The 23,111-nt window shown below is 39.1% G+C and overlaps 1 protein-coding gene across 1 annotated transcript in view; it reads right to left on the bottom strand.

Moving 5' to 3' along the window:
- Window positions 1-23,111, bottom strand: part of PATJ (PATJ crumbs cell polarity complex component) — a 332,986-nt gene that overhangs the window by 70,525 nt on the left and 239,350 nt on the right. Inside the window, 5 exon segments of the mRNA XM_060231912.1 lie at window positions 5,752-5,888; window positions 9,031-9,142; window positions 9,378-9,446; window positions 15,457-15,543; window positions 18,789-18,861. Coding sequence (XP_060087895.1) covers window positions 5,752-5,888; window positions 9,031-9,142; window positions 9,378-9,446; window positions 15,457-15,543; window positions 18,789-18,861 — 478 coding nt within the window.

Below are 23,111 nucleotides of genomic sequence, written 5' to 3'. Positions count from 1 at the left end.
AAATCAAACTGTCTCATCCTCCAATTTTACTAAATTAACTTGCAGCTATGACTAGCACAAATTAGATTATTAATTTAACCAAAAGCCTAATCAAAAAAGCACATGAATTTTTTTCTTTATTCATAAGAAATTGCACAACATATCTCCAGCATAATCAAATACTTTATCAGTCTTTAACTAAAACATTTCTCCTACAAATATGTTAAAACAAATATACCAGACTGATCTTTCTAAATAGGCAGACTGTCATTATTTACCTATTCACCAGGAAAAACAAAAGAGAAAGAGAACCAAACATAAAAAAGCCCCACATTCCAAAATCCTTCTTCCCCAGAATTAAAAACTTGTAAGTTCCTTTAGTTTCTACATCCAAGTTATACCCAAGGCAGCCGTTTGTCCATAACTTATCTTCTAGTGGCTCTGCTACTTAATCTTAAATAGGTACACACATTGCCAGGCCCGACACAGCCCAGGCCCAGAAAGTCTTATTTATGTCAGATCCAGCCCTCATAACAAATTAGTTTGATATCCCTGGTAAGACTTTATAAAGGTTCCAATTAGGAAATGTATGCCTAATGGGAGGTGCCAACTGCATGATTCCTTTGGCGAAATGCCTAATGTGCCTATGAGAAGAAAAACTACACAATCTTTCACAATTCAAAAATAACAGCCAGTGTTGTAAACTGTCTTTTAAGGTATTCAAACTTAGAACTTGATTCCAACCTCTGTGTAGAAAAGGAATGATGTCTTTGTAAGTAGGTTTCAGTAGATGCAGCATTTTGGTACTGGCCCACTTTTGAATGTCAGCCACATATGATTATAGGGACAACTGGAAGAAAGTTTTCTGGACTGTACATTGATGTCAACTATTTAATTTGGAAGGCCCAATCCTTCTAAACCCTATCTTTCAATCTCAAAGCTGTCAGCAGGAGTCAAATAGGGTCTGGGTGGTGAACTGATTCTTGTACAAGGAGAATCCAACTGCTTGGCAATCTCCACAGTTAAGGTTGCCAATCCCCAGGTGGGGGCAGGGGATCCCCCGGTTTGGAGACCCTCCCCCAGCTTTAGGGTCATCAGAAAGCGGGGGGAGGGGAGGGAAATGTCTGCTGGGAACTCTATTATTCCCTATGGAGATTTATTCCCATAGAAAAGCATGGAAAATTGATCCGCAGGTATCTGGGGCTCTGGAGGGGCTGTTTTTTTGGGTAGAGGCACCAAATTTTCAGTATAGCATCTAGTGCCTCTCCCTAAAATACCCCCCAAGTTTCAAAAAGATTGGACCAGGGGGTCCAATTCTATGAGCCCCAAAAGAAGGTGCCCCTATCCTTCACTATTTCCTGTGGAAGGAAGGAATTGAAAAGGTGTGCCGTCCCTTTAAATGTGATGGCTAGAACTCCCTTTGGAGTTCAATTATGCTTGTCACAGCCTTGATCTTGGCTCCACCCCCAAAGTCTCCTGGCTCCACCCCAAAGTCCCCAGATATTTCTTGAATTGGACTTGGCAACCCTATCCTCAGTGGAGATACTGACACTGTCACTAACTCTGAGACCCAAAACCGTCTGTGTCAGAAGGGAGTTATGACAGTAATCTCAGCTGCCTCTTTTGACACTTTGTACAAGCATCTGCTGATCAGCGTGGCCAGAGGGATGGTGTATAGCAGACCACTGAGACAAGATAAGTGTGTGCATCCTTGCCTCTGCTTTGGAATTGTAGAAACTGATTCAAAATTTGGCAACTTGATTGTTGTTCGATGTTGTAAAAAGATCCAAAATAGGAAACCCAGAATGAAGTTTGATTTTACCAAAATATTTATTTGTTTAGACTCCATTCTCCTGGATCTAAATCCTTCCTGCTCAGCCAGTTGGCTTGGAGGTTTGTTAGACCTTATAGGTGTTCTGATTTCAGACTTACTAAATTTTTCTCTGCCCAAATGAACAAGATTTTGGAGTCCCAGAGAGGCACCATCAATCTGGTGCCTCCCTGCTGATTGATGTGAGCCTTAGCTGCAGGGGTGGAATTCTAGCAGGAGCTCCTTTGCATATTGGGCCATACACCATATTAGGCCACACACCCTCCAAGAGCTTACAAGGCTCTTTTTTGTAAGCTCTTGGAGAATTGGCTACATTAGGGGTGTGTGGCCTAATATGAAAAGGAGCTCCTGCTAGAATTCCACCCCTGCTTAGCCATAGTTTAGCTCAGATAAAATTTATACCACAAGCTAGGAAAGGCACAAACAGGTATAAGAAAAGGCCTGCATAGTTAACAAATTAAGTAATGGAAGCTGTAAAAGGTAAGAAGGACTCCTTTAAGCAGTGGAAAGCTAGTCCAAATGAGATTAATAAAAGAGAACACAGGCTGTGGCAAATGAAATGCAAGACTGTGATCAGGCAGGCAAAAAGGGTCTATGAGGAGCATATTGCAAAAAACATGAAGACCAACAATAAAAATTTCTTCGAAAAGGATTACTGAAGGAGGATAGGGAAATGGCTGAGAAGCTGAATGCATTTTTTGCCTCAGTCTTCACTGTGGAAGATGAGAAGTGTTTGCCTGCTCCAGAACCACTAAGAGGAGCTCGGCTCCAATGATGCCCCCCCCCCCGAATTGGGCGGTAGGAGGGGTGCTACAGCTGTAGCATCCTGAAGGGGGCCTTGGGGGGGGGTCCCCTGCTAGCAAGGAACTTTACAGGACCCAGAGAAAAAATGGCAGTTGTTCCCTGTTCTTCCTGTTTGCTCCAGTGCTCCTGCTGCCAAGAATGCCATGAGAGCAGCAAGAGGTGATTGCCCAACTGCTTTTCTGTTTCAATAAGCTTCTGATGCATCATTCTTCTAGCTTAATCACTGGAATTCTACCATGAAAGTAAGTTAGCTTTCTAATACTGGTTAATGGACCTTTTAACATAACAACAATTGGAACTGTTCCAAAATAAAGGTGAAGAGGAGGGAGATTCCCCCCCCCTTTTCTCCACAAGGAAGGCTTCAGAAAGCAAAGCACAAATTGGAAAACTTTCAACAATTTAAACAGGACTAAGCAAAGATATTTGAACTGATTTGGTTTATAAATAAATAAGCGTCAATGAGATTACCTTCTGGTTATAACACAGTCTGAACAAAAACAGGATATGCTTACAATGTATGTGATGCTTAATTAGGACTGAAATGGTTACAATTGAAATGCAGGAGGAAAATTTGAAGCTGAAGGGAACAGGTTAACTGGGTCTTTGAACTATTCTCTAACATTGATTAACAGACTGAGTTTTTTCTGTGGAGGTAATGGCTGTTCAAACTAAAGCGTGTGATATTATGATTAACCTAACCGCCTTAAAGCAGGAACTTGGTCATTTAGCAGAGTTGATGAAACAACAGACGGAGACTTTTATTTTGAAATACAGTGAAAACGACAGGCCACACAAATATTTTTTAATCTTAAGTCTGCTCCTGATATTTCTGACAAGAGAAATTGTCTATAATGAAATAGATAAACCATTGTGTTTTTTGTTTCTGCTTTCTCTTTCTGCTAAAAATAAGTAAATTAACATTAAGGGAAAGGAACTATATTTACCTTTCATGCTTATGTTAACTGCTAATATTGTTAAACTAATTAGCTAGCTTTTATTTTTAATGATGCTAAATTTAACCAGTCAGCTCTCCTTCAGGATTGGTTCTTCTGCTTTTCTCATTTGTATGTACTGAAGATGAAAAGTTTAGATTTACATTATAAACTACAGAATAGTTAAAAGTATATAACAAAATAAGAAGACTGTAGAATTAAAGGGTTATAATGGGTAAAATTTTAAGGCTTTCAGGTAGAAAGAATTTGATATTTTGTCTTGAGGTAGAACAGGTGTGACAGGTATGTATACTGCTTCTATTTGTATTTTTGTTTATGTTTTTCTATCTTGTATCCCCTTCTTTTTTTTGCTTCTGTAACCCCTGCATTTCCTATCCTTTTTATATTCGAACTTAATAAAAATCTTAAAAAAGAAAAAAAAATACTTTTTTTTTACATAGATCAGGCAGCCATGTGTTTGAAGAGACTGGATAGTGGATTTGGTGTCCTTGCTCTGCTCATCTACCTCATTGTCTCTGAGGAGGTTATCATCCAGATAAGAATAAAGATGGATTTCTTGTTGTTGTAGCCAGGCTATTAAAACTAACAGTACCTTGGTAAAACCCTTGGAGATGATGCCAGCTCAAAGGGTAAGGCCTTGTACTGGAAATGTTGGCTATGAAATTCAAAAAGGGAAGAACTGTCCAGAAGCTGGATTAATTGGAACATGCAGGTAAGCATCTTGAAGATCTAAGGACGTCATGAAATTGTCCTGCTGAATACTCTGCAGAATACAGCGAAGTGATTCCATCTGGAACTTGTGCTTCTTGACCCATAGGTTCAACTCTTTTTGATTTAGAATTGCTCTCCAGTCCCTAGATCTTTTTGGTACTACAAATAGAATGGAATAAATCTCGTGGAAGTGCTATTCTAAGGGCATTGGTTCCACTACCCCTATGTGCACTAAATGTTGGATAGGTCACCACAAAAGAAAAGCATCTCTGTTCTGTCTTCGGAAATGGGGAAGCAAGAAGTGATACGTGGGCAGGGAGGGAAATATTATCATGTGTCCCTTCCTGATGATAGAGAGTACCCACCGGTTAGTCCCCAGATGTGGGGAAACTGCTGGCGTTGTCCCCCAGTCATATACTCATGAGGTTGGTCTTTATTTTGTTGGAATCTAGACCTATAGCTGAAGGTGCAAGAGCTCCTAAAACTCTGCTCCCATTTTGGGGGGGGGTTTAAAGGATAAATCTGAGTTAGACAGAGGGTCCACCTTTCAATGCTTTAGCCATAGGTTCCTACTAATCATTATATTTGGTGGCCTGTGGTCTGGCACAGGACTGAATGGACTCTTGCAGCTCTTTTAATCTTTAGGATGGATCTCTTAATTGTCAAGGGGTCAATATCCAGCTCCTGAAGGAGGTCACCAGCCCAAAGCACAATGTCTCTTGCAAAATTTGAGAGCATGGTGGGGGCTCTGTTAGAAAGGCTGTTTCATGGAATTCCTTAGAGCCATCTCATTATTATTATCATTACTGTTGTTGTTGTTGTCTTGTACTGGATCTTCCAGATATTTTTGTAAATAATAGTTCTTTAAAAGTTCAAAGCTATTTCAAGCTGTGTTTGCTATTCTTACCACAGCAAGTTGAATCCAAACTGTGCCCTTGTCAGATCGGAAAGCACTTTTGCTTTTGCTGCAGATTTCTCCAAGAATTTCCTAACCCAAAATTGACATATGATGACAGAAATAGCTTCTGTGTCCTCCCAGGAACTTCCTGTTTGCATCTGTTAAAACATTTCATTATATTGTATGCTTGCATGCTAATTTGCTGTTCAACCTCTGTCTTATATGAATGGACTGGTAAGTCTCATTCCATTCTGTCTGATGAAGTGTGAATGTACATGAAACATCACACCCTAAATAAAATTTTGTTGGTCTTAAAGGTGTCATTGGACTCTAACTTTGTTCTGCTGTTTCTACATGGCTACCCACCTGGATCTCTAAAACCCTGTCACACTATTTCCATCATTCATGTCTCAAACTAATACCATTTTTGATTTATGAACAGAAGCTGAAAAATTCTGGAGCCAAATTTGCTCATACCAATGTTATGGGGCGATGTAAAGTGATGCAGCCTAGCTTTTAATCTCAAGATTGGAAACTAAGACTGTAATAGTGTTAAAACAATACAAGAAACTTACAAGTGGCGTATCTTTCCCTCCTACAATGCTGAGGCCAAGTCCTGATCGTCCCTTAGATATTTCTATAGTCATTTCTTGGCCAGGAACTATTGGACATGTTGCTGGATCCAGCAGTACCAAAGGAGTTGGAAAGCTGCCTACAAAGACAAAAGGTGATAGACAATCAAAGACAAGCACGATACAAAAAAGAAACAAGTGTGTGTGTTTGCATGTACAACCTCATAACATTAATCTGATTGGAACAACAGAGAAAAACAGGCTGGCTCACTGCAATATAACAGCAATAAACACAATTTAAATGAAACATGTATAGATTTTATAAGTACATTCTGAGTAGTCCAACAGAAGTTAAAATTAATCCTTTTTTTTCTCCAGAAGTGGTCCCAGAATAGTCAAGGAGAATAATCTCAAGTGCTTTCAAGGCATTGTAGTAACACTACTTTGAATTTTAAAACTCTCAGGATTGCAACAATCCTCTTAAACATAATTATGTTGGTTTGCAATAAATTTTCTTAGTTCATATATGGGAGACTATATAGAAAAGGATCAGATGGCACCTTAATAACTATAACTCCTGAATCTCTTGCCATTTTAATGCTGCTTTTCACAACTATCAGCTGGTTGTTCCACTCACAAGAATTTATGAACTTCAGCTGTAGCAACATTTGTGGTCTACAAGATGAACAGTGCAGCTTTGGTGACTGAAGAAATTCCCACAGCTGAGCTTTTTCAGTCCATAGCTAACATATTATATTGCTCATTTATAGGGTTGCCAGCCTCCAGGTGGGGCCTGGAGATCTCCTGCTTTTACAACTGATCTCTAACTGGCAGAGATCAATTCCACTGGATAAAATGGCTGCTTTGAAGGATGGACTCTATGACATTGTACCATGCTGAGGCCCCTCCCTCCCCAAACCCTGCCCTCTTTTAGCTCCACCCCAAAGTCTCCAGGTATTTTCCAACACAGGCTTGGCAACCCTATCATTTAACATTCTGTGAGTGAAGAGAAAAGTAGTAAGGTAATCAACCCAAAGGGCTGGACTTCAGAATCAGGTGATATACCGTAGTTCTGAGGTGGTAAACTGATTGTGCCACTTGAGGTTAGGGCTGACAACCTCTATGTTGGACCTATAGATGTTTTATACTATTCTATGTTTTATGGTTTTAATATCACACCATTATGTCTACTCAATCATATGCATGTGTATGTAAGCCGCCCTGAGTCCGTCTTGGCAGGGAGGGCAGGATATAAATGGAATTAAATAAATAAATAGATCTCCCAAAATTACAACTGATCTCCAGACTACAGAGATCAGTTCTCATGGATAAAATGGCTGCTTTGGAGGATAGACTCTATGGCATTATACCCCACTGAGGTCACTCCCTTTCCCAAACTCTGCCCTCCCAGGACTCCACCTCCAAATCTCCAGATATTTCCCAAGCTAGAGTTGGCAATCCTATTTCAGGTGGGGAGGGAATGAATTCACTCCCCATATTTAGAAGTCTGCATGAAAATATGGATATAAATAAGGATAAGGGTTTATCTCAATCTGTTCTCTGCTGTGTTTTTTTTCTACTTGCAAAAAAGTATTTATGGCCTAGAGAAGTATTTTAATTTAAATTGTATTAAGCATTTGTAGAAAACATTACAAAGAGAAACAGAAAACCCCCTCATAACAAACAAAACTTCACATAGTATGTCTTTATATCCAGTATTTCTTGTTTCACATTTTCATACAGCTTGAATTTGTTCCAGTAAGAAATAAAAGGAGTCCATTGTTCCAAAAATGACAGATGGTTAGTTTTCATGCTTTCCAATAGTCTTTTATAGTGTGCTAGTTTGTTCATTAGCAAAGTATGCCAAAATCTCCTTCTTCATTCCTCCTTTGAAGGTTGCTTATATTACTTCCAATATTTTATTATCAGGATGTGAGCAGTATTAATAAACTTATAGATTCTGATGGCTTTTCCTAACAACATTCTTAAGGAATCCTAAAAAGAGTACCGCTAGATCAAATAGAAGTTCATAACTAATAATATCTATAATACCAAGGATAATGGATTGCATCCAAAATTTCCACCAGTCTCCTTGCACTGATGGAAGGGTCCACTGTTGTTGGAACAGAAAATGTGGATCTAATGAATACTTACAGAAGTTCTCTTTTGGATTAGGTGTATGTGTATTTATACATATACACATTATTGTTCCTTTGAAACTGTCAGTTGCAAATCCCTTTTCCATTTATCTTTGTGACTATGATCTATAGAGTGCAGTTAATTTTGAGAAAAGAAAACTATTAACAGTCATTCACATTTTGTCAGTGGATAAAAGATATAAAACCTCAATGCATTTCCTTTCAACAAGTTCTTCTCTGAAGATACTGGAATGAAGGAGGAACAGTTTTAGCAGCACTATATGAACCAAGTAATTTATTGTTTGTAGTGTCTTAGAGTTGTATTTGGAAGATTATTTTTAATAATTAAAAAACACAATTCTATGTAATTCTTTTATTTAGACAAACCAAAATGACAAAAAGGGTATGCCAGCTGTTAGCTACCCCTTTTCCAAAGTGATGATCAGAACTCTAGATCACAGGCATGAATGAAGAGTAAGGTCCTGGCTTATGACCACTTCCTAGTCATAGAGATAATACAGAGAACCCATTGGGCACTGGAGTTTTTATGAATCATCAGTGGACTGCAACTCTATAAAGGCCAAACTAGATGAGACCTATGTCCAGCCTGGGGATGCACCACCATTTTGAAATAGTAGATACCACTGGGGAACTCTGATAACAGCCCTGCAAGGGCCTGATTCTGGTTGGGACATGATGGTGTGGGGAAAGCAGGAACTCTTGTCTTGTCCCCATGCCATTCTTCTGACCTGAAATAGCCCCAGAATGACCTGTTGGCAAATATTGCCCCAGAGACATTTGGGGATGGAAAAACTGTGTGTTGGGTATGTGTGAGGCAGGAGCTCCTCCTCTTCTCATAACATGGTGGTGGTGATCAGATTCACATCCCCATTGCACTGATAATTGGTGGGAATTCACTGCTTCAAAATTACAATGAATATCCAGAGCAAATTTTGGTATGCAGTTTCACCTAGTTTGACCCTCAGGTAACAATTAAGACATCTTTTTCTCTACATTAAAGTGTAATCTTGAAATGGCAGATGATATCCAAATAATTTTTTAAAAAAAGAATTCTTGAGATTGTACTATGAAAGCTTTATAATGAGTGCAAGATATTCTTCAGTTGTAAATAAAAGGTTCATACTTTGGCTGAGCTTTGTCTCTGGAGAAAATGATGATGCAGGTGTCAAAGATATCTCATGTAAACTGATGGGGATTACTGCTGAAAACTTGGTTTCCTTTAATTGGTTACGGAGCTGAAAGAGGAAAGAAAAAAAAGAAAGAATCCAAAATAGGTGTAGCCTTTTTAAACTCATTAAATTTAATTTAATTTTCTACAATTTTTTCCTGGCCAATGAACGTATTTAAAATGTTGCTGTACAAAAGAAAAACAAGGTTTTTTTCTGATTTAAAATACTTGCCAATAGGATAAGCTATTTTACATTAAAATGGTTTCAAATTTAAGAAATAAAAGGAGATTCAAATACACACATTTTCTGGTTGTTCTGACAGGACTTGCTGATTCTCCATAATATCTTTTTCAGCCTTATTACCAACATTCTAAAAACACAAACAACACACAAAGAGTTGAAGGTTATCTTGAACAGACCATTCTCAAAGTATGCATCCTATTGGTTTTATTTCTGTATTTTTTAACTTCCATTTTAGAAATCTGTCCAGAATAAGACACTTAGTTTTGCAGACTATAAAAGATACTGCTATATTTTGATAAAGCTTTTCAAGAGAGACCCTGTCTCACACAGTTAGAAATGTATAGTGTTTTCTTTAATTTTGAGTTAGCAACATCTATATCACAATTACCATGCTGTGCTTCTGCTAATAATGTAAAAAGTTCTTTGATTTCTAATACAGAATATGTGCTCATTGGTATCAATCTTCTGAAACCAGCAAAACAAGGAATGCCTGCTTTTGAGTGACAGAAAAAAATAAAGAAAAAGAAAAAAATGTGTAAAGCTGTTCAACAAGAACTTTGGCAGAAAATAATTGTTGTATGCTGCAGACAAGATACACCTACTCTGCAGCTCCTAATCCAAAATCAGAGTAGAAATTAGCAATACTTCCTTTTTCTTATTTCTTCAGAACACATTTAAAAGAAAACCATTAGTACTTTTGTGCTGGAAATGGATAGGAATATCTCATCATCTTTGATTTTTCTCGCATCAGTGAAACAAGTACCTATTTATAGAACGTTAGACTGAAATTAAGCAAGACCCATTTGCACCCATTAGAAATACAACCAACTATGCAACCAACTGGATACTGTGACTGCATGAGAAGTATCTCTAATGTTAATTTTGTTTCTTAAAGCCTTATGCATCTGTATAATATTAATGATGTGTGGCCCCCGTCTATGGATATCTAAATCCACATAGATGCTAAAGAGATTTTTCAGGAAATCTGGGGAAGAATCTCATAGAACCCTCACTTGTAACGTATAATACAGAAAACAGGTAGTGAGTATTCTGTGCTTGAGTTCCATGCACCCCTACTAGTGAAATTTTACATAATTTGATTATTTTGTGTTCATTTTGTTTTGAATTTCAGCACACAATTGGGTTGCTATTGATTTTAGCTATCTTGACATGGTCCTTGGGCAGGGGGTTGTTTTGTTTTTTTAAACAGAATGTGAACCCCGACCTAATAAAGAAGGCATTAAGAGTTTTCAAATACATTATATTTTTGATTGCTTAAAAAGCTTATATTTATTCAGACAGAATAAACTAGATAATGAGACATGCTGTTTAGAACACGGTATACAGCTTATAAGAACTGAAATATCATGAGGAGGAAAAATTAAAATATTTCTCATACATGGTGAGCTCTGTCCTCTCACATGATGCTGCATCATTTTAAGAGATGCATTACAGTGCTGAAAAATATAAAACTACTGGATGTTGTATGCTGCAGACATACTAGTAGACCTTGTGCCAACTAGTACTATGTCAGAGAAACACTGAGAAATATTAATGAGTCTCCCTTTCTTGAAGATAGCAAATAAACAGATTCAGCTGATGCTTGGGTAGGACTCTGATCCAAGGACATACATTTGATGTTATAATAATGTTCAAACTGAAAAAGATTCCTAGTAACACAGTCTTGATTATCCTATATGTATGATGCAGCAAACCAAAAACACACATTTCAAAAGCACAGTAAGCTGTCATTCAAGCTATTTTCATTAAGTCAACACTGACAATTTAAAATTACTTGCTTGCTGGGGAGAAGAGAACCTATTGGGAGGGGGGGGGGGGTTAAAGTGTAATCTAGCCCGTTCTTCAAAAACACCATTTTCTTAGGGCACCTTTAATATCCAAAGATATAGTAACCAAATTGTGAAGGAATGCCACCTTTCTATTGTTCTCTGTTCTTACAAGTTCAGAACCATGCCTGTGATGTGAGTTTTTTCTTTTGAAGTTGACAGCTTGCAGTGCAAAGCACTCAAGGGCAGAACATGAAGGGAAAAACAGACCTTTCAAAATAGACCTGTCACTTGATTAGATATGATGCTTTGGATCCAGACTAAATTGGCAATTTCCATTGATTCCCTTTTCCACTGCAATACTACCCTTGTGTCATTCCTCAGGATTAGGGGGTGTTTTGCAGAAAAATAGGTTGTGGAGCTCATCCAGGGATTGTTATGTGGCTGTTCCTACTATTCAATGGACAAAGTGGGGAGGAAGAGGGGGAACCATCAGAAAGGTTCAGGAGCTGCACTCCTTTGAGCTCCTGCTGAATTCAAGGCCTGCTCAGGATTAACTGAGAAATTCCTCAGAATCACTTTCATGGAGATCTGTACGCTGTGGTGGGAGTGGAGGTGGGAAAATTCCATTCCACTGACAGAAAACTGAGTCTAGATCTAACCAGTTGCTGCTACCCCCAGAATCCTAAAAATATGGCATACCCATTGTGCGACATATGAAGCATGTGAAACATTCTGAAACCAACTACAGGAAAGCTCCATATGTGTGTTTGTGCATATATTTAACATGCAATGATCATAGTGCAGAAGCACCAAATTCACACTAGGTCCAGAATTTTGAAACACTGTGACAACTCTGTTCCTTCAATCCAGGCCAGTGTTTTAGACTGCCCTAGTTCAGGCTTAAAACTAAGAAAACTGGGGAAGTCATTAGGCCATTCAGGTTTGACCTTGGTCACATCCCTTATGAATGTACAGTGGAGGTGCAGAATAGGTTTAAGGAACTAGAGCTGGTAGACAGAGTGTGTGAAGAACTATGAATGGAGGTTTGTGACATTGTACAGAAGGCAGCAATCAGCACCATCCCAAAGAAAAAGAAATGCAAGAAAGCAAAGTGGCTGTCTGATGAAGCTTTACAAACAGCTGAGGAAAGAAGGAAAGTGAAAGGCAAAGGTGAAAAGGAAAGATTCACCGAACTGAATGCAGATTTCCAGAGAACAGCAAGGAGAGATAAGGAGATCTTCCTGAAGGAACAATGCAAAGCAATAGGGGAAAATAATAGAATGGGTAGGACAAGAGATCTCTTCAAGAAAATTGGAGAAATCAAGGGAATGTTTCATGCAAGGATGGCCATGATAAAGGACAAAAATGGTAGGGGCCTAACAGAAGCAGAAGAGATTGGGAAGAGGTAGCAAGAATACAAAGAAGAATTATACTAGAAGGATCTCAATGACCTTGACAACCATGACAGTGAAATCACTGACCTCGAGCCAGACATTCTGGAGTGTGAAGTCAAATGGGCCTTAGAAAGCATTACTAACAACAAAGCGAGTGGAGATGACGGTATCCCATTTGAGCTATTCAAAGTCCAAAAAGACGATGCTGTTAAAGTGATGCACACATTATGTCAGCAAATTTGGAAAATGCAACAGTGGACACAGGATTGGAAAAGGTCAGTTTATATTCCAATCACAAAGAAGGGTAATGTCAAGGAATGTTCAAACTATCGCACTATTGCACTCATTTCACATGCCAGCAAGGTCATGTTAAAGATCCTGCAAGCTAGGCTTCACCAGTATGTAGATTGGGAACTACCAGAAGTTCAAGCTGGGTTTCAGAGACGTAGAGGAACTAGAGATCAAATTGCCAACATTCGTTGGAATATGGAGAAAGCATGGGAGTATCAGAAAAACGTCTATTTGTGTTTCATTGACTATGCTAAAGCCTTTGATTGTGTGGATCACAACAAACTGTGGCAAGTCCTTAAAGAGATGGAAGTACCAGCCCACCTCACATGTCTCCTGAGAAGCCTATATAAGGGTCAAGAAGCAACTGTCAGAATGGGATATGGGACAACTGATTAGTTTAGAATAGGAAAAGGAGTTCGACAAGGATGTATATTGTCACCCCGCTTATTTAATATATATGCAGCATACATCATACGGAATGCTGGCCTGGATGAAGCACAAATCGGAATTAAGATTGCTGAGAAAAACATCAACAACCTCAGATATGCAGATGACACCACTCTATGGCAGAAAGTGATGGGGACCTAAAGAACCTCTTGTTGAGGGTGAAAGAGGAGAGCACAAAAGTAGGCTTGAAAGTCAACATCAAAAAAACTAAGATCATGGCATCTGCCCCCATCACACCTTGGCAAATAGAAGGGGAAGACATGGAAGTAGTGACAGACTTCACATTTCTGGGATCTAAGATCACTGCAGGTGGTGACTGTAGCCATGAAATTAAAATATGTTTGCTCCTTGGGAAGACAGCTATGGCAAACCTATAATAAAAAGCTATGGCAGTATAATAAAAAATGGAGACATCACCCTGCCAACAAAAGTCTGTACAGTCAAAACGATGGTATTCCCAGTAGTAATATATGACTGTGAGAGTTGGACCATAAGGAAGGCCAAGCGCAGAAGAATAGATGCTTTTGAGCTGTGGTGCTGGAAAACAATCTTGAGAGTCTCTTGGACTACAAGAAGATCAAATCAGTCAGTCCTAAGGGAAATCAACCCAGACTGTTCCCTGGAAGGTCAGATGCTGAAGCTGAAGCTCAAATACTTTAGTGACCAAATGAGAAGGAAGCATTCACTGGAGAAGATCCTGATGCTGGGAAAGACAGATGGCAAAAGATGAGATGGCTGGACAGCGTTACTGATGTAACTAACACGAATTTGAGCAGACTTTGGAGGATGGTGGAAGACAGGAGGGACTGGCGTGACTTTGTCCATGGGGTTGCAAAGAGTCAGACTCGACCATGTGATTGAACAACAACAGTTCACTCTAGGACTTGGTGTGGGCAGGAACCAAGAAAATTGAAGTTGTATTCACTGTAGCTCCAGATGGAGAATAAACTGGACTTATTAAACTGTGCTCCTGTCAAAAACCATGCTGCCTCCTTGTTTTGATATCAAAATTTGCCATCCTGAAAACTTCAGTTTCATGTTTTTAAAAAAGAAATTTCTGGTTCTTATGATTACAGAGATAGTCCTGAAAATGCCAGTCCAAAAGGAATGTGTGAAGATGAGAAGTAAGATTTCCAGCAGCTCAGGTCTTCAGTGCCTTATAAAGACCCTTGACCTTCCCCATGACCAGAACGGAAATCATGTAACATAAGAAACTGTATCTATATTATCCAGAATGCAAAATTCAACAATTCTTAGAAAGCTATAGAATTTTCTTGTGTGTGTGTGTGAGGGGGTACAGTTCTGATTTACACACTGCAACATTATTTATTTATTTATATCCTGCCCTTTCCACAAGTCGACTTAGGGCAGCTAACAATCATTTCAAATAACAATATTGGATTATAGTATTAAAACAATAAAACTTTAGCACTTAAAATCAATTAAGTTACATTATGGTGCTATTTAATTTGTGAATGCACATCACTATTGGAAGTCGATTTTGAATCTGCTCTACATGAATCTGGAGAAAACCAGACTGCATTGTATTCAATAACAAGCCTATATAGCATTAAAGAGTCTGGATCTGGCCTGCCTTCCAATTCACACTGTTAATCACCCTGACATGATGCCGTTGACATACAACAGCTTAATCCCTTTCATTATATGTGTCCATCATTTAATGTCCCCTGTTCTATTTTACAGCCATAAACATAGGATTTTTTTGGGGGGGGGGGATTGGATGGATTGATGCTAATATATAAGGCTTAAATTACCAAAACACAGGGCTTTTTTTGAGCAGGAATGCACAGGAACACAGTTCCAGCTGGCTTAGTGTCGGTGTGTGTGTGTCCTTATATGCAAATGAGTTCCTGCTGGGCTTTTTTAAAAAAAAACACTGTGTGAAATAATGGTGATGTCAGGTTGTGTGTGGTCTAATATGCAAATGAGTTCCTGTTGGTTTTTTCCTACAAAAAAAGACCCTGCCAAAACGTGTGGGTTCCAGTATAAGCTTTGTGACAAAATTCAGTAAATGCAGAGAGACATGCAGGTGAGAAAGTACCAAGGTTCACTTAATATTCTGAGATGCAAATAGTGGGGTCATCTTCCTCAAAGTAATTTTCTGCCTTGACTTCCTCTTTCCTTCCTTCTCTTTTCGTCTATACAGAAATCCTGGATCTTAAGAGAACTGAAGTGTTTCTTTTAAAATGCTTACTAGTTTTGTGTACACATCATCTGTTGAGCCTTTCATGAGAAAGTCCAAATCTTCTTCACCACTTGTAGATTCAGTGGCACTATGATCCTAATAAAAAAGTTTTTTAAAATTTAGAAAATGAAACCATAGCTTTCACTTAAATTTGAACAATGCAGTCATAGAAGGTAGGTCCTTCTACAGTATGAAAGAGACTTAACGGATAAGTTTACTTTCATGCTCAGCATCCAATTGATAATCCTGGCCATAATCCATAAACTATAAAATGTATGGATTCCTCACAGTTGGCTCTAGAATTCAAGTCCCCACTTGTAACTATCCAACCAGTCACCAGTTATATCACCAAAAGCTTCTCTCCCATACAATATAGTCTTGGAACAGGTTAGGACCAACTGGGCACAAAAGTATATATCCTTGAACATGGGATGCTCAACATACAATTACTTTTAGTTCAACATTATCCAGCATGTAATATATGTATGTTTTGCGGTATTTATCTACAGAAAGAAAAAGTAATATTTTTTTCTCAAAGAAAAGGAAAGGTAAAAGTCCCAAGAAATTTAATACATCCCAGACTCTGTTCTGTAGGTGCCTAAAATAAGCCAGTTTGAATTTACCTTGGAACAATTAACACTGGACTCAGGTGATAGCCCAATTAATTGAGGCTAAAATTTTTATTAAGAATGACATTTTAATCAGTTAAACTGACTCAGTTAATTAAGGTTGTAGCTCTTAATATTTGACTCCACCAAAATTTCCAACAAAAAGAAAGTGAAAACAATAATCCAAGGACTTACACACCACTCTCCTGGTGATGAAAGATATATGTTTAAAATGAACTCTCATTAACAAGTACTGAACACAAGGGAACATGAGAGAGTGTACTGAAGGGTAAGGCCCTTTAAAAATACTACCTTTTAAGTTGTAAAGACAAAAGACAAAATTAAAAAAGCACCTATTGTTACACATTTTGCATTCCAGATGATGACATTTAGACCATATCCATACATTTTTGGTCAGGTTTCCAATAACCTTGGCAATATTACCAGGATTTCCTAACTGTACAAACTGTAAGATACTGCTTTGTTTCAATAAATGCTGGCAAGGACATTGTCCAATACTATGTTTTCCCAGAGGCAATATATGAGGTTAAAATATGGACATGAAACCATATGTGGGTACAATTGCATACTGTCCTGTCTAATGCAGACATGCAGCATGCAAAATAAATCATGCAGTTTGGATAAAAGGAGTAAGAAGATAAAAGCTATATTTTCAATTACAAAAAAATTGTTAGATGTCACTTCTCTTTATGTACAGGAGAATATCAGTCCTGGTCATTTTTAATACTGTAGTAATCCAATATAAGAAAGAGCCCTGTGGCACAGAGTGGTAATGTTGCAGTACTGCAGTCGGAGCCCTCTGCTCACAACCTGAGTTCGATCCCAGCGGAAGCTGGTTCAGGTAGCCGGCTCAGGTTGACTCAGCCTTCCATCCTTCCGAGGTCGGTAAAATGAGTACCCAGCTTGCTGGGGGGAAAGTGTAGATGACTGGGGAAGGCAATGGCAAACCACCCCGTAAAAAGTCTGCCGTGAAAACATGAAAGCAACGTCATCCCAGTTGGAAATGCTTGCACAGGGGCCTACCTTTACCTTTTTTAATCCAATATATAATTAGTTGACAGTGGCTTGGGCATTAATAGGATATAGATATGGTGGCTAACCAACTAGAAGACAGTAACTCAACAGTTTTTGCTTTAATATAAGTCTGGCTGGAACCCAGTGAGGTAGACTACTTTCTAAATTCTATGGCTTCCTCTTCCAATACATATTCTTAAACAAAAACATTTTAATCCCTTTGTTCATGAATGTGCTGGGGATGTCAGACCCAGGAGACATTGTTTTACACACATGGAGTCTAGCGGAACATAAGCTGTAAAATGGGTGCATGCCACTGGCTAGACTGCTACTGATGCAGTTACTGCCATGCTGCCTAGAGCAAGTATCATTCTAGAAGCAACAGGGAGAACAAGGCGGTGACAGCTCAGGACTCCAGTGGTAGGAAGAAGCTTCAAGGAAGTTGCAGAACTGTATTGTCATGCTTAACTCAGGCAGTTTCTCCTATGACCTTTGGCTTTCTTGTCTCAGCTATTGACATGGTAACCTACTGCTAGCATACAGCAAACATGCTGACAACATGACCGGGTGAAGAAGAACAGCCAGAAACAAGAGAGCAAGCAGCAGAACCAGTCACTTTGGGCATTGGATTTTGTTTTTGTAATTTGCCCCTGGCCAGTCCTGTTCTCTGTGCATAAGACAGTGAAATGGTTTACATTTCCCACATGCTCTATTCATTGACTATAAAAATAGTAAATAAAAATATCTGGCTTGACCAGTAGTCCATACATTGGGAAAGACCACTGTTCAGAAGGTGTCTGGCCAGGTAGATCCCTTGTCTCCACCTCCACCCCACATTTTATTTGCTGTCACATAAGTAACTTCCCAGGCAGATGTATTTTTGGGTGACTGGTACAAATATACATTAAAATATATGTTTTTAATGGGAAAATCTGGCAGGAGGAAAAAGAAGCTAGTGCAAAAAGCATCGGTTCATTTCCTAATAGAGAAACAAAAGCAAAATGAGGTTTAGAATTTAACCCACCAGCTTTCAAAATTCAGTCTTTTTTAAACAATGTTTGCAATCCATACAATGTTATACTCCTACCTTACATGTTACAATAGTTTACCAACATTGGCAGTTCCTTCACTATACGTGGAGATTTTCAACTCCAGTTTAATGGTATCTGTAAGCATTTGCTCCTTAACACACATGGAACAAATGTTCAGAAAACCCATTACTGGAAAAAAATGAAAAAAGAATTGGCTGTCTATGGTAACTGATCTGCTTTCTCCTTGATCTAACAAAGTAAAAAATATTTGAGAGGTCATGTCCTTAACCAAGTTCATCTCTAGATAACTACTGAGAGGGCAGTTCTGTAAATCCTACTCAGATCTGTTCAGGGGGCTTACTCCCAGGGAAGTGTTCTTAGACTGAATTGTAACTAACTCAAACAGATCTAATTTGCAGCATTAAAAAAATTCCTGAACCTGCTACAACAGTCTATGAATTATTTAACAAGAGTCACATGAAGAAAGGCAGTGTCTATTACTCTATAACATATCAGTGGCTTTATCAAGATGGAAAATCCATGTGCTGTTGAAATTACTCCATGATTTTTGATGGGTTTACTTAGATTACTATCTGTAATTATATTAAATTTGCTAATTAGGGTTAATCTCCCTCAATTAAGAAACAGATTTTAAAAAGCATCTTACCTCAATGGAAGACTGAGAGCTAGAGGGTAATGGGAAAGGAGCAACAGCCATCTGGTTAAATGCATCATCATTGCTGAAAAGTAAGAAAAATCAGTAGAATTTATGCTAGACAATCTTCCATTTTGCGTTTGTTATTTTCCTTTATCCACACTACACTTATATCCTGAACTTCCTTTACAGAGCTTAATGCAGTTCCCAAGAGGGTTCCCATCCAGCTACTGACCAGACCTAAACTCAAATAGATTCAAAGTGGGACCTCAGTGGCAACTTTATGACCAGAAAACTTTTTCAAATCATGAGCTTCGTGTGCATGCACACTTCCTCAGACAAAGACAAATGTGCATGCATACTAAAGCTCACACTTTGAATAAAAGTTTGTTTCAGACCAACATGGCTGCCCACCTGGATCCAAGCAGATTCATCAAAGTTGCCATATCTATGATCTGCATGATAAGATACTTATTTCTTGTAAATATGTCCCTTAGAGCAGGAAAAAATATAAGGTCCCCTAGAGCAGGAAAACAGTTGCAGCAGGGCTTTTTTTGAGCAGGAATGCACAGGAATGCAGTTCTGACTAGCTTGGTGTCAGGGATGTGACCCAATATGCAAATGAGTTCCTGCTGGGCTTTTTCTAACAAAAAATCCTGAGTTGTGGTATTAAGTACTGAGAACCACCAGGGTTGCCAATCCCCAGTTGGGGGCAGGGAATCTCCTGGTTTAGAGGCACCCCTGTTTCAGGGTTATCAGAAAGCAGGCTGGGGTGGGGAATGTCCACTGGGCAGCCTATTATATCCTATGGAGACCAATCCCCATAGGGTATAATGGAGAATCTATCCATGGGTATTTGGAGCTCTGGAGGGGTTGTTTTTTGAGGAAGAGGCACCACATTTTCAGCATAGCATCTTGTGCCTCTCCTCAAAAGAACCCCCAACTTTCAAAAAGATTGGACAGGGGGTCCAATTCTATGAGTCCCAAAAGAAGGTGCCCCTAGCGTCCATTATTTCCAGAGGTGGGAAGGCATTTAAAAGGCACACAATCCTTTTAAATGTGATGGCCAGATCTCCCTTTGGAGTTCAATTATGCTTTTCACACCCTTGCTCCTGACTCCACCCCCAATGACTCCTGGCTCCACCTCCAAAGTCCCTGGCTCTCCCCCAAAGTCCCTAGATATTTCTTGAGTCGGACCTGGTAATTCTAAGAACCACACTGGGAATCCAGAGGGTCATAGCCATTTGCACTTTGTAGTTACATACATAGTTACATGAACTACCTATCATTTTTATGAACCTAACTGGTGTCTCAGCGTAATTTAGTAAGCAAGGTACACTGCCTGATTCTCATGTAATTTTGATGCATTAAAGCAGGATGATTGCTAACATTTCAATCTTGCATGGAAAATATTCATCTCATATTTTCCAAAGTAAGGCCTGGTATTCACCATATGAAAAGAATTTGGAATCTGCATTCCATACGAATGATTTCATAGTGAGGGAAAATATCATATTGCAAAAGACCTTAATGGTCAGTTGAACGTTCCATTTAAAAACATGCAACCACTAATCTCCTCCACAAAACTTGGCAACATGCCCAGTCAGTGAGCATATAGGAAGAAATCTGTGAAAATCTAAAACAAGCTGTGAGGTCTGCTATTCGGTTTCCATACACTGAATCTCTGAACATAGCACATAATAGATTCATCCTTCAAATGCCTCTACAAACCCCTTTACTGCTTCCCCCCATTCTGCAGCCCTCACGTTTCCTTTCTTTCTTCTCCCAGACTCTTACTTCCCACACACCTTGTCCCTCCATTCCCACATCACATTCCCTCAGATCCCATTTGGCCCCACCCAACACTCCCATTAGGGTTGCTAACCTCATGGTGGCAGCCTGAGATCTCCTGCTATTACAACTCATCTCCAGGTGACAGAAATCAGTTCACCTGGAGAAAATGCCACTTTGGGAAGTGAACGCTATACCTCATTGAAATCCATTATACCCCACTGAAATCCCTCCTTTTCCCAAATGCTACCCCCCTTAGTCCTCTGCCTGCAAATCTCCAGGTGTTTTCCAACTCACAGCTGGCAACCATAACTACCATGGCCCACTTACCACTCTCTCTCATTTCCCTTGAGGCTCTGCAGATCAACATGAGGGATGAGTGAAAGAGGATGAGTGAAAGCTGAACTCTTGTGTGTGCAGAGTGCAGCAACTAGAGCTGCCAAATCCCAATTCAAGAAATATCTGGAGACATTGGGGGTGGAGCCAGGAGCGAGAAGCAGAACTGAACTCCAAAGGGAGTTCTGGCCATCAAATTTTAAGGGACAGTGTGCCTTTTAAATGCCTTCCCTTCACTGGAAATAATGAAGGATAGGGGTACATTTTGGGGCTCATAGAATTGGACCCTCTGGTCCAATCTTTTTGAAACTTGCAGGGTCTTTTGATGAGAGTTGTTGGATGCAATGCTGCAAATTTGGTGCCACTACCTAAAAAACCGCAGCCTGTCTAGAGCCCCAGATACCCAGAGAACAATTTTCCATTATATCCTATAGGAATCGGTCTTTCCTCTCCCCCCACTTTCTGATGATCTTGAAGCGGGGGAGAGCCTCCAAACTGGGGGAATCCCCTGCCCCCACCTGGGGATTTATACAAAAAACAAACAACATGTGTGTGATATAAATAGGCTACCAGACTTTTAAATACATGTTTACATGCTTTTAAAATATAAAACTGCTTCAGACTTAATCAATGTATTTGACACAAAAGTCCACATTGACAATCATAAGATACAATTAAATCCTTATAAACAGAGCCCATAGTGATTTACTAATACAGCATACAAGTAACTGGTTACAATAATATAATAGACACGTTTCGTGTTCCCATTTCATCAGTATTATAATATCTTCCACTTGTGCTGTATATTACAAGGGAGTAAGCCAGTCCCTTTTACTAGAAGCATGAGCAAAGCCTTCCACTCCATTGCTGGCCAAAACACTCTCCATACATACTGGATACAGGAACTGAGGCTTCATGAAGGAACCACCTTGAAAATATAAATAACAAAACTCTAATACAGGTTGTTTATGAACTAATATGGTGCATTTCAAGGACCCAGGGATGAAACCAAAACTTTATCTCAACCAATTTAGCTATTACAGGGAACATGCACTCTTAAAACTCACCCATTGTTGCAATATATTTTTTTATATGGAACAAGCCAGTTATATATCTGGTTCCAAACCTTCACTTCTACATATGGCATAATGCTCTCCAGTTGCAAGCTATGCAGCAATGAGACCAAATATGTATAAAGAGTAAGTTATTCATTTAAAGCAGGACCAGTCTTTCTTATTGCTGGCCAAAAGGCTCTAAAGATACTACCTACTGTTGGTCGTTTTTAAGAGAATGTTCCCCATAATTGCATGCAGCTGGCTATGCAGTCCCATGGCCCCAAAGGTGCACAGACCTTTCAAAACCTTAATCAGGGTTGCCAACTTACTTATAACAATTTAATATAATTTCTTTTGTTCTTTAAGGCAACCTAATTTATAGTACATGTTTCATACAGGACCAGCTGACATGAAAAGTTTGTTTCATATTTTTGTCTCATTTACTTTTTTTTATTATCCTATAATGGGGTCAACCCATAGGTCAATATGCATTCTAAACATTTAATAAATATCAATCTATTACTTTTTGTTACATAGTGTGTTTCAAAATGGGGTTATGGAAGGGCAAGTTGTGTTTTTATGCATACCTGAAGGCTCTCCCCGCCCCCCACACCCTCAACATGCAGGAAGTCATCTCCTTTGCCCCAATCTCATTATAGGGCTGTTGTTACCTACATGGGGTTCTGGACTTCAGAATTAAATATGATGGTGCTAATCAATAAGGATCATGGCCAATGAAACTGTATAATCAGTCGTTTCAATGTCTGTGGCAGATTCAATAACTCATCCTTTAACTGACACTAGGTGTAGTCAAGAACAGTTGTGGACCATTAAGAATTCCTGAAATCTAAAATTCTGACAAGCCAGAAGTTCTTGCATAAAACAGCAGCTTGCTGATACTATACAATATAGTACATTTTGCAGTGTGGGCCTACTGCAGGCAAACAGCCAATGGAAGTTGTAGCAGTAGCAGTCTACTAGCTTTGTTGCCAAACTAAGTGTGATGGAGAACTTGTGGCCACCAAAAGTTCACTGTTGTCATTTTCAAGTGATTGTGAAATGCTGTGAGGCCACCTTTTCAAGTGCCAAAAGAGCAGCAAAGGCTGGAACACACACACTTCCACAGATGATTTGACGAAGAGGCAAGGGGGAA

The sequence above is a fragment of the Heteronotia binoei genome, chromosome 2 (assembly GCF_032191835.1).
Source record: "Heteronotia binoei isolate CCM8104 ecotype False Entrance Well chromosome 2, APGP_CSIRO_Hbin_v1, whole genome shotgun sequence".
Lineage (NCBI taxonomy): Eukaryota > Metazoa > Chordata > Lepidosauria > Squamata > Gekkonidae > Heteronotia > Heteronotia binoei.
The sequence above is the reverse complement of the archived record's forward strand: the minus strand, read 5'-3'. Positions and strand labels throughout refer to the sequence as shown.